The sequence below is a fragment of the Saccostrea cucullata genome, unplaced genomic scaffold, assembly GCF_032062105.1.
Source record: "Saccostrea cucullata isolate Sc308-1 unplaced genomic scaffold, CSIRO_AGI_Scuc_v1 ctg5772, whole genome shotgun sequence".
Lineage (NCBI taxonomy): Eukaryota > Metazoa > Mollusca > Bivalvia > Ostreida > Ostreidae > Saccostrea > Saccostrea cuccullata.
The window spans coordinates 18,627-35,439 of record NW_026928705.1 but is presented as its reverse complement, the minus strand read 5'-3'; the positions used below and the strand labels follow the sequence as shown (position 1 = coordinate 35,439).

Below are 16,813 nucleotides of genomic sequence, written 5' to 3'. Positions count from 1 at the left end.
GGCTAATGAGAGAGGCAATGTTTAATAATTTCTGCTAAATATTTTTTCATGATTTTTCCTGATTTTTAAGAATTGTTTTCCTTTAAAGAAACATATAGTGAAAACAATTACCGGTATGATACCTTCAGACAACTCAATCTTAGAACAATTATTGCGGCCGATGCGCTTAAGCAAAATGTTAATACTAGTATCTGATATGATACATATACCCCCAATTTAACACGTTAAGGCTACACAATTCACAGGGAATAAATAGAGCTGTCTTGATGAAGCTTAAAGTTTGATAATTTAAAACAAGAAAAACAGCATTAGAAAAAAAGCTAAACCTAAATGTTTTAAGTGGACTTTTAGACATTTTTCTAAAAATAATTGTGTGTCAACATTGGCTTTTAATTAATTCTTTTTTGAATTTTTTGGAATATTTTCAAGAGAAAATGTTCATAGTGTTATATGTGCAAATAACATGAACTAGATTTTTTGTTGTTAATGACTGTCAAGTATAAACACCTTAGGAAGTATGTCAGTTGATGAACATTTGAATTAAAAAGTAGTTCAAAATAAAAACCTACATATTCATATATTTTTAACTTGAAAGTTAAAAGTGTCTAAAACACGTTACCTATAGAAAAGAATTGACAGGTATATGAATTAAAAAAAAAACTGAGATTCAAATGAACTGATTTTAAAAATTCGGATCCATACTAATCAGAGTATAAGAAATTGAAAATAAGTAATACAATGTTATTTCTCAGGAATATACTAGGTTTCTAGGGTGTGATATGGTTTACAAAAAATAAACCAATTTCTCACATAATTTTTCTGTAAGACTGCATGAAATAAGCAATGATTATATAATAATCTTTTTTGTTTTTGTTGGAATCGGTTTCATTTCGAGCGTTCAAATAAGCATTTTTTTATTTTAACGTTTCAAATTTTATTTTCACTTCCCATTTAAAAATGAATACGGATAAAATAATTTTTATTTTGACAAATTTTTAAACTTTTATCCCCAGGATTAAATATTATTGTATCTTATTTTTATAACTTCTTTTTAAACAAAATAATGTTTATTCAACTACATGTACATGTGAATGTACATGTATGTTAAACAATTTTTATCAGATTTTCGTATTGTCCATTTGTTTTCGCTGTTCAAGATTTACATTTTATAGTAGGGATGTCAAATTGGTGAATATTTGATACTTAATCGGTTACTCGGACGTTTTTCCGATCGAGTACCAGGATACTCGGTAAAATTGTAAATAAAAAAACTATTAGTGTTCTTAAACCCAGTCAAGCTCTGATAACATAATTAAACCCCAATGTTGTTTTTATTACTTTTTAATGCATGTTTAAAACATCGAGTCCAACGAAAATGATTTATACTTAATTTATTAATTTAACATAAAAGACATCGATTTGATACACCAATAATTACAAATGATTTACAGGTCTTGTTTTGGAAGACGCTTTAATCAATATGCCACGCACCTTTGTGATGACCACACTAACGAAACAGAAGGAACAGACGTTGTTGGAATGGGTTGTCGTATATTGTTATTGTCCTGTATACGCTACTCCACACAGCTGACTTTAAATATTTTTTTAAATCTTCAGTTTCATGTATAGCCAAAATATTTCTTTACATTTTTAAGTCGGTAGATTTATGCATGCCGGATTTCGTTACAGTTTACTAAATAAATTAAAATGATTTAAAGATAATAGTTCATACTAAACCTATCCTCACTGGAAACAAATCATCGAAGCCATCCAAAAATTAAGGATCACAAAAGATGTGAAAAGCTGTGTACCAGGTGATTGGTCACTAATTACTGTATATACACAGCCACAGGCGATAGAGGGTATCTAACAGGCAACGTCACTCTAATTATCGTTTGAACATTTGATTTATTTTTGATAAGTTTTTTATTAATATATGTACTGTGGAATAAAAAAACCGAGTAACCGAGTACCAGTTTTAGTTTTCGATACTCGGACGTTCGATCGAGTACCGGGTTAACGGGGTACTCGTTGACATCACTATTTTATAGTATTTAATATTTTCAATTAAAATAACTGCACTTTTATACAAAAAAAATAATAAAAATACAAAATCATTTATATAAAACAGACCATATATTAATCTTTCCATGATGGATTTTTTTTTTCAAAGAAATGTTTTTAAAGTGAAATATCTCAATATCTCTCTACTGCAAATTTATCAATTTTTCAATCCCCAACTTTAGTTTTCATCAACAACAATAGCTTTAGAATCAAATGGAATGAAGGATATAGAGATAACAAATAGTATTTAATATCAAAGTCCATAAAACAATACAAAATAGGAGCAGAGCATTTTTATTAAATTAACTTCTTCTTTCTTTTCTTCTAAACACTTCTCTTTTCCTATCCTTGACTGTTATTTCTGTCTGTATATATGTACCTCTTTTACCAGTGATAGTTTAGAGGGAATAAAGAATTGGATTGCGGATTGCATTGAACTACAAGCATTACGGAGTAGTCGTTCTTGATTTCCTTTTTTCTGATCCATTTAAGGTCATATGCATCGTACTTTATATTACTTACTGATAATTTTTCAAGTTATTTAAATTCAAGATTATAGAGCCATCAGAAGTTCGCAGACAAATTCAGCATGCATTACCAGAGTTTTGAAAAAATATCAAAGGATGAAAATTCTAGCATAACTTAAAGAAAAATACACAAAAATTACTAAACACATATTATTCTAGATGTTTTGTTTATCCAAACTTTTTTTTTGGACCAGAGTATATTGAAAAATGCATACATTCATATGGTAAGGGAAGTTCATTCTAAAACATCTTTTTGAGAAAAAGAAACCGCTTTAGGTGGCCTTGAACTTGACATTTAGATAGTATATCGACGACATATTTTCATATTTCGATTCGTTATATCCCAGTGAACTTGAAATAAAAACGCACACAGAGTTTGGTACATCTGTTTCATATTTGGATATTTTAGTAGAGAGGAGCGTTATTGGTAACATAACAACAACGCTTTATGGTAAACGTAAAGATTATATTTACTTATAATAGCAGAATACTAAAATCACCTTCATATAAGGCTTATGTCTTCCCTTTCATTTAATTTGGAAAAGTATGCTCTACGTACAGTACAACCAAAATTTAAATCAAGGGTTGCTATAACAAACAAGAAGACAAAATAAGGATATTAGCAGTCTCGTTCGAGGTCTTTATTTTGGAAGATCTATATATGGTCGATACAACTATCCTATCAGCAAATACTATCCACCATTAAGTCAAATGTACACTGAAGTTTTTTATATTATTTCTAAGATAATTGCTTGGCCAATTTGTAGATTTCTTTGGATATGGAGAAGGTGACGCGATTCATGACATCACAATACTTAGACTAGCCACAAATTATGCTGTTGTTGATTTTTTTTTTTTGATAGATACGCAGTTCCCAATAGTCTAGATGATACTTAATACATTGTCAATTAAAAGTAAGCAAATTCACTTTTTAAAAAAAGAAATTTACAGGGTAATTCAAGGACAAATGTGAACCCTGTTCTTTGTAGATTTTTTCCCGTTTTCTTGATCATGTAAAGGAACTCGAGGTAAGTGTGACCGGCCGACAGGGAATGCTTACTCCTCCATGGTACCTGTCCCACCTCCGATGTTTCTGGAGGCCTGTGTTTGCTCTACTTTCGATTTTATTGCGTTAATGGACTTTGAGGTCGAATACTACTCTTCTTTCTCTTCATTTTTGATAAGTTTAACATGTTTTAATCTCTTAAAGGCAGTAGGAATTCAAATTTTGCTTCCCTCTTAGCTACTGTTGAGTAAATTACCTGAATTAAACTTACTCCTCTGGGCATTGAATTGTGAGTTGAAATGCAATTATGTGTTAATAAATATATATTATAATTCTTTATTGAATAACTTTAGGCTTTACTGTTCATCAGTATAAACAAAATAAACATAGATATGAACACTTTGCGAGGGGGGGGGGGTATACATCAATTATCACTATAATACAAAATACATGTATACATATAAATTAAACATTTGTTAATTCCATCGCGCGGAGAATAAATTTTCCTTATCCAGTTCGAACACTGACATCAAGAGGGCTGATCAACAGAGTATGTTGTTCATATTTGGAGATCTAAAAAATATACAGTATGTTTTAATATAATTTTGAAAGATTCATGAACATGACATTCAAGAAAAATAAATTATATTCATCTTTTATTCAGTGATCAATAAATCTTCTGTTTATTACTATCTATTACTGACTTCTTTTTTTAATTTTAAGATGTCTTTCTGTCTTTAGCTCTGCTGGTCAGAGACCAGAAGCGCTTATGCGATAGTAATGCGTCTGTCGTCCGTCCGTCTGTCTGTCTGTAAACTTTTTTTCAACATGCTACTTCTCCTACAGTTTTTCTGATTTCAATATCTTGGCACAGAAGTAGACTACACTAAGATTCATAATTCTGTGTATCGGTATTTGATTTCGATGATTGGTGTTGCCGTGGTTTCTAAAAATAGAAATTTCTGTGAAATACTTTAAAAATGCTATTCCTCCTACAGTTTTGGTCTGATTTCAAAATAATTTGGCACACAAGTTAAGTACTCTTATTGCAATCTTGCCACAAAAAGAGACCTATTCAAGGATCATTATTCTTTTTATTTCTGATGTAAAATTTCATGTTCCAACTACTACTTTTCTCTTCCTTTGTTATAAGTACAAACCAGTAGATCTACATTCTCGACAGACACTTTTGGTTATACTTAAGTTATTGGAAGAAAGCTTTATTCTATAATATAATTCTTAAATTTAGAATGAATAGATTTTGTTAAATATGTTTGGATTTTGAAAAAAGTGTCGCAAGCAATATGCTTATACAAGAAACACTTTGTTGAATAAAAAAAGCATTACAATCTTGAAAGTATAAAGATATAAAAACTGTGTTGGATAAATAAAATTCTGATTAAAATTTCCAAGTCGAATTCTAAACAACTCAACTTAAACAATGTTTGCCCAGTGAAGTTAAAAATGTAATTTATTTCCAGCATTATGCAATAGATATTCATAAGAATAATTCAATATACAGTTATTTGTACGAAATAATTTACACCATTATTCTATAATTCTTATCTATAATATAATAATTATTATATTCTCCAAAATTTAGTCAAGAAACAGGATGAAATCAACAAAAAATCCGCTAGAACTGTCATGGGCACCTTAAATTTGCCACAAGGAAAGTTATTCAATGAGAAGGTATGAAATTCTTGTATCATAAGTTTGTATAAATGTTGTTTAACGTCCCTCTACAGCATTTTCACTTAGATAGAGACGCCACGACTTGCGGGTGGAGACACAAACTTTGTTTTATACTCGACCCCCAGGGCCATTGAGCAGTACCTACTGCGACGCAGGACCTCGGTTTAAACGGTCTCATCTAAAGGACCAGTCTCCATTTCCCACAATGGGATTTGAACCCGCGATGTTAGTATCACCTCCTTACTTTGCGACTCTAGAGTAGACGCTCTAACCATTGCGCAACGCGGGTGCTGTTGCATCATGTGTTTAAGGAATAAAAAAAATGCATGTTAATTTTAAATAAAATAAGCATCATTACACACACGACTGACATTTCACGTACACGTAAATTGCTTATACAACTGCATGGAAAAAACTGATTTAATCCCGACCTAGCAGCGAAGGTTATTCAGTTAACGACTGAGAGAAACTGAAGTACTAAAAGTTTGCGATGAAAGAAGTCACAAAATGGAATAATTTCTGTGAAGACGTATTCACTTGCTCACACTGGTATGTTTTGTTTTTATGTACAAGTATTATATTTTTGCAACTACGTCCAGGTTAACCAACTACTTTTAAAAATGAATTCTAAAATGTTGCGTGTAATTAACTAATTTTATTTGTTTTCGATTATTACTTTATTTTATCATTAATAAGTTATTCTTATATAAATCGTGCAACGTATGGAAATAAGACAGTAGTGGAGAATAGATTTCAAATTGCTTAAACTGTTTGAGTTAATGTATTGTGTCAACATAAATGCTCATTGATACATTATTATTTTTTGTACATGTAATTATTTTTGTCGATTTATAAGATGCTCACTCTATATTAATACAACACCCCCCCCCCCAACAATAATCCCCTTATAAATTATCAATATGAAGATTCCATTGCCTAGCTTTATGTTCATTTTCCATCCAGAATTTTTTTTTCTTCAAATTTTATGTATAATTAGTACATAAATGTACATGTAAACATGTATTTTATACTCAGCTCCAAGTCAAAGTGGATATTACTTTTGCTTTTGGTAATAGATTGATCGCTCCTTATATTTGTTTTAAAAACATAAAAATACAATTTGAAATGATCTACAAATGTTGGAATAGTTCGTGACTTGAGATTTTATTAAAATTAAACTTTACATTGTGTTTAAAATTAAAAACTTTTCAATATTTAAAAAAAAAAAATTCAAAAATTCTTTTATTTGTGGCACATGTTCATACATGTCCAGTCAAGATTTTATCTCAAATTTAAAAAATCATACATTCTATGTTTTTTCAAGAATAAAAAGATTTCCATGACTTCCTATTAAATAAAATTATCACTGATCTTACACGTAAAATTGCTTAATTACGTCTCTTTACATATTCCACTCACAAGGTATTTTCTGTGGGAAAAAAAAATAATTAAGGCAATATAAAAACTTCAAGAGAAAAAATGTCATTCTTTTTTTTTTCTTGTTTTTGACATTGTTATATAATTCCTCCATATCCTAATCATAATTTATTCACTTACGTAAGAACAGAAACAATCTCTTTCTTCATTACACGATATTAACAAACAGTCTGACTTAAAGTGCAAGTTTGCTAAATCAAAATGTGACATCAATAACTTGTCTGAAATTTATGCTTGTGAAACACATTTTTCAAAGTTTCATGTCTCGGGATGTTAATAGAAATGAATTTAAATAATAAAATTAAAAATTACAATATGCTACCGTAAGATGAATGCATTTCTTTCAAATGTGGAATTTTATTAAGATTGTTTTAGCGTCATCAGTTATTTTTTCTTGAGAGAACGTTTAACTCAAAGACATGCATTGGAAACCAATTACTATACCATATGTAAATAATGTATAATGAGTTAAAATAAAAGAGTGTGAAAATAATATAGTGTAAAAATAGTATAAAAATAATGTTAAAATTTGGATTTTCTAAATTTATGTATTTATGTCGAACACACAAAATGATTCGTTTCTAAAGAAATTCTTTTCAAAATGATACATTACCGGTTATTAACAGTCTAATTCTTAAATATCTTGTCCTATATTCAAACTTGGGTAAACATATACGTTTTCACCTTTTGTTATCCTTTTTTTAAAAATCATATCAAGAAGGGGTGGCTTTTCATCGGCTCTCTACCTCATTTGTCTGTTTTCCTGTTTGTTGTTAATCTATTTTTATTCATAACTTGATTGTTTATGGTACGATTATTAGCAGTAAACACTTCAATGGCTTTTTATTATCTATCCAAAATTATAAATATTCCTAATATAAGAATTTTAAAATAATTTCCCATAAGAAAGGTAATAATATACATTATTATTAGATATGGATCAAATATGTAATACCATAGAGGTGCTTCTCATTCATAAATTTTAAATTGGTTTTCAATTTAATCGACGACCGGCCATTTACAAAGACTTATCTGCGCAAGGTCATTAACATGCAATGCATTCAACTGCAATGAAGAGTGAAAGAAAACAGGCTCTATATTTGTCAGCATATTTATTATCCTTAAAATTCAAACTTCGTTTTCCTTTTATAGAGATTTCTTTCGAGGTAATTTGCTTTCGACCAATAGAAGGTAAACATGAATATCATAAATATATAATCAACATATAGTTGCAATTTATGAGTTTTGGTGCATTGTTCATTTCACGTCCAAACGACAAGCATTATTTTTCTGTCTATATATTTGAAGGTGCTGAAAATGCTACATTATTGAAGATGGAAAATATGACGACGACAACATTTCATGCTAGCAAACAACTTTTAGCCATACGCGAGCAACTGAAACAAATGGACAAAAGATACAAAGAGGGACTTATATTTGAAAAGGCAAATGAGTCTGCGGGGTCGGAAAAGAAAAATGAGGTATTTTTTTCTTGGATGAATTCAATGAATATGTTTTTTTTTCTCTAATTATTGAAATAAAATGCACTCAATACTTTCATAGAGAAATGAGAATTCTGCTTGACTGATGGATTTATATTTCCTTGAAAACTGCGGTTAAAATACTTGTAACTCATACTAAATAATAGATTATTGTGATCAAAGCAAACGCATTGAAACGTGCTCTCAATTTTTTTTTACTTGAAAATGTGCAAGAAAAATTATACAGATTTGTCAATGGAAAGGTAATCCATTTTAATTTCATTCTTTACTCAGTTTGTTATTTTCATTACGACTGTGCAGATTTAATTCGGTTTTTTAAAAATTGCATTTGTAACGTTTTCGTCTTGAGTGTGTATTCAATCAGTAGGTACCCATGAGGCACGTTACAATAATGGGTTCGAAGGTACCCGTGCTTGAGTAAAATTAGATAGAACAAGTGTGATCAATTAAAATAAATTTATTAAATTAATCAAATGAAAAGTACAATACACAAGTTTTATATAACGTCCCAATTCACAGTGTAATGTACAATAATAATAATCACATTCACAATTGCGCGTTATACTCGATGAAAGGCGCTACCGACTCAAGGTGCTGGATGCTACCGATGATACTGGAGCAAACTGGTTCTAGGTGTCCGGTGTACAGGTGCTAGGTGCTACTGATATAAGCTAATTGGTTCTAAGTTCCATCTTTACTGGACTGGTGCTATATAACCTTACTCGGTGTTAGGTGCTAGGTTTCTGCTAAAATATACTAGATCTAAGCTCGGAACATAAATTCACAAAGTAACTCGGTGTAAGGTGCAAGCGCACTCGACTATCTCAATAATTCCGCATATGCTCAACTTAAGTCCATCACCCTAAAATCTGTAACTTCTGGTTATAGAATAAAGTAATTTATGTCATTAAAGTAAAAAGTATGCATGCAAATTGGCCAACACCTCATATATTTTCATGCAAAAGATAATTGATTCAAATACGGTGCACTGTCGTAATTCAGTCAAACGGTGCAACTTCACACCGAACTATAAGAACTGACTAAGTTTTACTTGTCAATAAAAATAAAATAAATACAAAAATATAAACTGCTAACAAATTACAAACTTTAAATAACAACTGTAACTTTACTGGGAGAGACAATTTTCTGTGTCTCCCAGGGTCAGAATCCCGAGTGCAGTGCTCCGACTGTCTCAATATCGCTAAATTTAAATATTCAATATTACTTCAAACTTGATAAAGGTTCTTACTGCGCTAAAACTTATGTTGAAACTATTTTAAAATATCTTTACTTTAAACTGCTTTCTTATATAAATACCTCAAATCTGGTGCACGGTGCTGTGCAAGGTGGAACTTCAAGCGGGATTCTGACAACGCACTTTCAAAATCTTCTCTTTTATACCTTGACGCAATGATGCATCGTCTACGTCATGTGTCATTCGTAAAACTTCAAAAACTATTCTTTAATCAATGTACTTGAATACTTTATTTACTAATTAAACATCTATCAAAGTCTTTAATCAATCTATGATTTTTAATCTAGCCAAGACGTCTTATTTATAAAGTTTTGTATAGAAAGTGTACAAGGTATGTCGGCGTAAGCAGCAACTTATCTGGAGACCCATATTTTATGCCATTCTGGTTCTACAATTAGTGTGTAAAAGCCATTTCCAGTAAGCATCCAATAATTTCACAGGAGAATTTCTTTTCTTGACTCTATCGTAAGACTTTAAAAACAATTTGATAATTCTAAGGACACTCTTAAAGTTCAGTAACTTGTATTTAATCAGCATAACCACGGACAATCGCCATACAAAATGCAAACTACTGTAAATCTGGAAATTTTTATGTAGATTTTATTTTGCGAATCTGGGTCAAAATGCTGTTGATTAATTTTTACGTTTCAAAATTTTGCGAATGACCACTGCTTTGTTTACATTTTCTTATTGTTGATTTATTTTTAATCATTTATCTATCTTTTCTCGTTTTCCCATATCATAACTTTATTAAACAAACCATAAAACAAAAAAATATCAGTCTGAATTCTTTCCTACCTTGGTAAAATCAGTATTTAAAATACAAAAAAAAAGAATTTAAATAAGGATAATAATTTAAAAAGAACCATAATCAAATGTTTCACCTACATTTGAAATGTATTTCTGACTGGGCTGTGTCGAATGAGGTATTAAAATGTTAAAAAAAAGCCCCTTGATCCATAAGCTTTAACTTTGTGTACTAAATGATAAACTTCCTGCCACTATTTTATTTGGTTAAACGGTTATTTATTTGGTTAACACGATATCAGAATTTAAATGATTTTTTTATATAAGAAAAAGTATTAACGAACAGTATTCAAGCTCAAAATTCTACTGAACAATAAAAATTTGGAGTAGAACAAACATGGACCTCCAAAACATCAGAGGTGGGATCAAGTACAATGGAGTAGTGAGCATCCCCTACTGACCGGTCACAACCGCCGTGTGCTCCTTGTCATGATCGGGAAGGAACGGAAAAATCAAGTCAGGTATCCAGGTTACTTTTGTGTGCAGCTCAGTGGATAGACTGTTCGCTCTATGATCAGGATATGTAAGTCTTGGGTTTGAACTAGTACTTCAGCCGCGTAAGTTGGAAGAAAAGGTAACAACTGTTCATTCACTAAGCCCTCAGCACATGGAAAGTTATGGGTCTTTCGGATGAGACCTTGAAAACTGAGTAATCGTATTACGAAGGCATGGGAAAATAAAGATCCCTAAATGCTCTATTGCCCTGAGTTTCGCGTAATGGTCTTAATTGAAGCACAAATTCGGTATTATGGGACATCTCCATATGAGTGAAAATAACTCGAACTGGACGTAAAATTACATATAATAATAATTTGGGGAGGGTCTCAAAATGCAGATCTTTCGTCTTTACCCTGTGAGTTTTCTTTTTTCAAATATGCGCAGTCCTTTCTTTAAAAAGAATACATACAAAAAATATGCTTAAGCGATGCTTGATGTTTTAATTGTGAATGAATTCAAATTTTGACAAAGACATCCATTACACGTCAGTTAAACTGTTAAACTTGACATATGATTGAACAGCAGTATGTCACTTTAATAACAGCTTAATATTCAACGGGTTTTTAACTGTATATATTTATTCATATCTTAATAATCACTACTTTGTTTGAGAAAGATGCATGAAAAGATCTCCAACAACATAACCATGGACCACAACCAAACTGTTACTGACAGATTTGAACTACAAAGAGAAGAACCAACTACCTCCCAAGCCCACAATTTTGAGCATATTGAAGCCATGTTTTCAAAGTTAATAGAAGATTCTCAAGACAATTACCAGCCTCTTCATGATCTGCCTCTCTCTGAAGAATTACGTCACGCCATCACAAACATGGAGGATATTGATGATGTACGTATATATTTTGTACACATTGAAAACGAACATACAGTTCCAAAAGTGAAAATAATTTTATTTTTTCTCTATATATTTCATTGAAAACAACATTTTGTAAAATCACTGGCAAATGTTCAAATTTTGTTCTATTCATTTATTTATTTCAGTACTAAAACCAGAAATGTGTCGTTATCTTTCTTTAAAAGATCATTACATATTTACGTTTTAGTGAAAGATAGTTCATCACTTAACATTAGTTCTAAATTCAAGATCATTGTTGACTATAAGTAAATATTTCCATTTCTAATTTTTTTTTTCTCTGTGATAACTGTTTGAAAGTTGGGGGAATTTATTTCTTGAACTGATTTTGAGAATATAAATTAGAATTACAATATTTTTAAAATATCATCTGTCTCTGTGTCTGACGCTAAGGAGGCCAGATATGCATGTAAATCTCGTGCGACTGCCTTTGTGTTTGACGTCAGTGTGCGAGGACTATTGAAATTGGCATGGAAATCCTCTTGTAATTTAAATCTATCAGTCTACATTTTTAATGTCTAAGTCTACAATTTTATTTCACAATGAAATGGAAATATATGGATTATCAAGAAATTTATGATAATTTTAATAACTGTCAATGAAATTATCCCATGTTTCATACCAAAACTAGACAGTGATGTCGATTGAATTACAATATTTTTAAAATATCAATGATGATCAAATAAAAACTATTGTTTTTATCAACTACAACAATTTTTTTGGATTATCAAGAAAATATAAAATTTTACAAAATTTTTTTAAAATGAAATATATAGAGAAAATGTAAAATCATCTTCACTTTTTGCACATATTTGTACATAATTTTTAAGATTTTTTCCCTGAAAATTTGATTCATGCGAATTATGAAATTCTTAATTTTTCATATTTAGTTTACAGTTTAATCGCTGTTATACCATTATCTAAAAGGGCAGATTTTAGAGTCTAAGGTTAATTTTATTTATAGGTAGATACGCTGATTGGGGATGTTATTGGTTCAGTTCAAATTGACACAGTGGCCGAGGAAGATCTTCACACGATCGAGCATTTTGTATACTGCTCAGAGGTGAAAAAATGTCCAGCAGTGTATATCGTCATACTTAATCTTAATTTTCATATGAAACGATGGATAATATTTTGGCGTTATTCTTTAGAGTTCACAGATTGAAGAAAGTAACCTGAGGGGTCTCGAAGAGGAATCAAGAAATGACCTCTCGACCTCTGGACAATTTACCGCACAAGAAGAAACAGATCTCCGTCGAAAGGAGAGAATTAAAAAGGAGAATCATAATATCAGTAAGACTGTAGTGTAGATAGATGCTCATTTTTTTTATCTGTGTCATCGCTGAAATTTAACACAGAAATTGCATTATTCGGGGGGGGGGGGGGGGGGGGTCGTAAAGGAAAGGTAAAATATTTAAAATAAGTAGTATAAAGTTTAAAAAAATTAATTTCATTTGTTTATAATGACTTATAATTCAGAAATACAGTGTACAATCAAACTTTTAAATTGTATATGTTTTATTACATTTTTCTTAGTAAATATACATGTATATCGTAAAATGTTGATCTTTCGGCAATATTTCGTTTTTCAGTTGAGCGAAGACGGCGATACAATATCAACGACAGGATTAAAGAACTTGCTACTTTGCTGCCCTCGTCCACTCATCCGTAATAACATTTTTGTATTTAACAGCAATACTTTGTTGAGGATCACACTTGAAACCAATTTAAAAGATACATATGTGTGCATATCCTTCTCTAAATTCTTTATTCTGAATTTCCTTCATTATTTGAATCAGCTACATGTATTTGCAAATAGTTCCTTCGACAATATCAATTTGTTTATTTATTTATTCAGAAAACTTGAATATTTACTATAAATGATGAATACCGGTATTTACTATAAATTCTAAATATTATTTTTTTTTGTATCAGGTCAATGAAACTCAATAAAGGTTCCATTCTAAAAGCATCCGTGGAGTATGTTAAAATTCTGAAAAAAGACAGAGAAAAACTCCATCAATATGAAGCAAACCAGAAAGCAATGGAGAAAAAATACCAGAAAATGTTGATAAGAATTTTTGTAAGATCCTCTTTCAGTATAATTTCTTATTACTATTATATTTAACTTAAAAATATGTACGTTAATTAATATTTCGACTGTTTTTTTTTGCAAGAATCAGAAATAAACATATTCGATATTTTTTATACCTAATTAAAATGTAGAAAATGAGTATTTTTTATTGCATAAAGCTAGAAACAATAAAAATTCAATATCTGCTTTAACAATTAATTCATGCGATAGAAGACGCGAAATGTGATGTTCTTAAAAAGTTGTTTAAAGCTTATTTAAAGCGATTTTACAATATTTAAACATTTGAACTTCTTGTTCTAGCAACTTGAATTGAAAATGAAGTTATATGGACTGACAGAACAACTAGACTGCATGCAAGTAAAGAAAAAGAAGAGACAGAAAAGGAGACTGAGTGAAATTGATGCGATGGTAGAAGGTTTAATGATGTCAAAAGTATCACAAAATTTCAATGCAGATCCCCGCACAGAAGATTTACTTTTCAATAAAGAAGCAAAGCCAAAGATGTTGGGAAGTGACAAAAATACCAAGCATGCGACAACAAAATCTGATTTGAAAGAACGTATCATGAAAAGGTTAGGGAAGGAAAGCTTTGATCAATGCAAAATAAAACAGTTGAATTTCAAAGAAAGACAAGATTTGCAAAGTCCGCGTGAAGCGCAGGACTGTCGTGAAAAAGTCCAAAATCAGATCAAACTACAAGATGATATATCGCGAGCAGAAATGTCCGCTGGAGCCAAAGACGAAAGATACATATCAGAACAACAATTAGAAGCTATTGAATTAGTTCACAATCCATCAATTTTTGACAATGACAATTCTGAATGTAGTCTAGAGAAAAGCAACCTTTTCCTAGATCTTTTGGAAAATCAAGCCGCTTTGAATATCACTGTAGTTCAGATTGACCCAAATTTGACCGAATCTTCAATTCCAGATCAACATCTATAGCCAATGAAAGATGCCGTCTGTATTTCTCCAGTGACGTCAACAACTAACATGCTTGAAGCTTTACTTAGAAACACTGAAGAAACATCATCTGCATTGTCTTCCTTGGAAAACTCCCTTGAATGCACAAAATAAGAATTTTAAGGACGTAAAAAATGAAACAATGCTTCTTCTGTGTTCCTCCTTTATACTTTCCGCGACTGTATATCATTCGTTTCTTTATTATGTTATGAGAGAGGGGGAGGGGTGTGTGTGTGCGTCTGATTTTAAGAATTGGCAATTAGCTTAATATCTTTGAAAATAATTTGTTGTTAAGTATAACAAGCTGAAAGTATTGATCGAGAAAAATGTACTTTTATTATCTATTTTTAAAACTGCTTTTCAAGCACTTGTTGAATTAGCACTATAAATATAAAGAATAAACAGATTATTATACCCCCGCTTGAAAAGTGGGAGGGTATATAGTAATCGGTATTTTTGACAATGACAATTCTGAAAGTCAACCTTTTCCTAGTCTTTTGGAAAATCAAGCCGCTCCTGTATTTCCGTCCGTTACACTTTGGGGTACCCATCTCTTATCCGCAACTCCTCTCATTCCACTGGAGGACATTTAATGAAACTTTCACAGAATCTTTATTACATATTGCCATTGTGCACCTCCTATTTTACTTTTTGATCTGACATATATTTTTGATTTTCCAGAGCAAAACATAGGACACTGCCATTATATTCATATCGGAGGCGGGGGTATCATTTAGTGAGCTCATTGCTCACAGTACCTCTAGTTTTAAGAGGAGGTGTTTCGTTTATTATCTTGTATGAAAGGGTGCGTTTTGAGATCGAGGAAAGTTTGTTAATTTTGAATCTGAAACTGCACTTTTATTATTTAAATGCAGCAAGATGTACATGTCATTTGCATTACAAGGTAAAACAAGAGGTACTGTGAGCAATGAGCTCACTAAATGATATGATACCCCCCGCCTTCCATATGGTTTAATGGCAAAGTCCAAGTTTGTTGTGGCCGAGGAACCCAAATTATGTGTCGGATCAAAAAGTAAAATAGGAGGTCACAATGGCAATATGTAATAAAGATTCTGTGAAAGTTTCATTAAATTTCACTCAGTGGTAATAGAGGAGTTGCGGATAAGAGATGGGTACCCCAAAGAGTAACAGACAGACGGACGGACATACCGATTACAGTATACCCTCTCACTTTTCACTGGAACTAACTGGTTGTTTTCAATGAATAGTCATACAATTATTTAAACTGTAAAGATTGAAATATCCTTCTCGAGGGCAACGGCTCAAAAACATACCAACTATGCAATTTGACAAGAAAGTTTGGTGTCATATATTCAAAGTGGATGCTACTGCTGCTCAAGAAGTTATTCATAATCTTGAATAATTTCAAAGGCCATGATTGCAAATCACAAAAGTGTCACTTATAGTATCTCGGATTTCTTTGAATGAACCCATGAACTACAAATAATATAAATGCTCTCGAAGTTTTGGAAGTTTTAAGCAGCACAATTATGTCCAACTTGTTCAATCTTTTGTATCAATACCTATTGCCTTTCTAAAAAATAAGAGTTCTAAGGGCCTGAATTACTTTGAAAGTGGATTTATGTACTTTTCTAAATATCCCAGTTATGCCTATACCTCCATTTGTCACTATTATCAATCATTAAATCACTATTAAGCTTAACCACGAAAATAGTGTTGTAAAATATACCCAGCACAATCTTCTTCTTTCAATCCCTTCTGCTCTAGAAAACACAACTTTTTACTGGGTCGTATATGGAATTCCTCCTACCATTGAATGAAATTTAATGAAACTTTGACATAATCATTGTTATTCTGCCATTGCAATCTCCTATTTTACTTTTTGATCCTTTTTTGGGGTTTCCCTTCGCAAAACATGGACACTGCCATTTTTTTCTATAATTCTGAAGATTACCCATCTGTTATCCACAAGTCCTCCTATACCACTGAGGAAAATTAAATGATATTTTCAAAGAATCTTATCACATAATGCCATTATGCATCTACTATTTGACTCTTTGATCTGACACTTATTTTGTGTCTCCCAGACTAAAACATGGACTTTGTCA

At 31.2% G+C, this 16,813-nt stretch overlaps 1 protein-coding gene across 2 annotated transcripts; it reads left to right on the top strand.

Moving 5' to 3' along the window:
- Window positions 1-8,022: 8,022 nt before the first annotated feature.
- LOC134278514 (uncharacterized) lies at window positions 8,023-15,127 on the top strand. Of its 2 annotated transcripts, none has more exons than XM_062760826.1 (7): window positions 8,023-8,210; window positions 11,420-11,641; window positions 12,630-12,728; window positions 12,817-12,958; window positions 13,258-13,333; window positions 13,601-13,748; window positions 14,061-15,127. In XM_062760826.1, the coding sequence occupies exons 1-7, from the start codon at window positions 8,064-8,066 to the stop codon at window positions 14,703-14,705; spliced, it is 1,479 nt and encodes a 492-aa protein (XP_062616810.1). In that variant the 5' UTR covers window positions 8,023-8,063; the 3' UTR covers window positions 14,706-15,127. The 2 variants fall into 2 exon arrangements, with proteins under 2 accessions (XP_062616810.1, XP_062616809.1); XM_062760825.1 differs by having other exon boundaries at window positions 11,408-11,641.
- Window positions 15,128-16,813: the final 1,686 nt, after the last annotated feature.

Excerpts from the sequence above, each read along its gene's own strand:
- LOC134278514 (XM_062760825.1), top strand. The coding sequence starts at position 8,064 with ATGGAAAATATGACGACGACAACATTTCATGCTAGCAAACAACTTTTA. Across the intron at positions 11,642-12,629 it reads ACATGGAGGATATTGATGAT|GTAGATACGCTGATTGGGGA; the intron begins GTACGTATATAT and ends TTTTATTTATAG. Across the intron at positions 13,749-14,060 it reads AAATGTTGATAAGAATTTTT|CAACTTGAATTGAAAATGAA; the intron begins GTAAGATCCTCT and ends TTCTTGTTCTAG.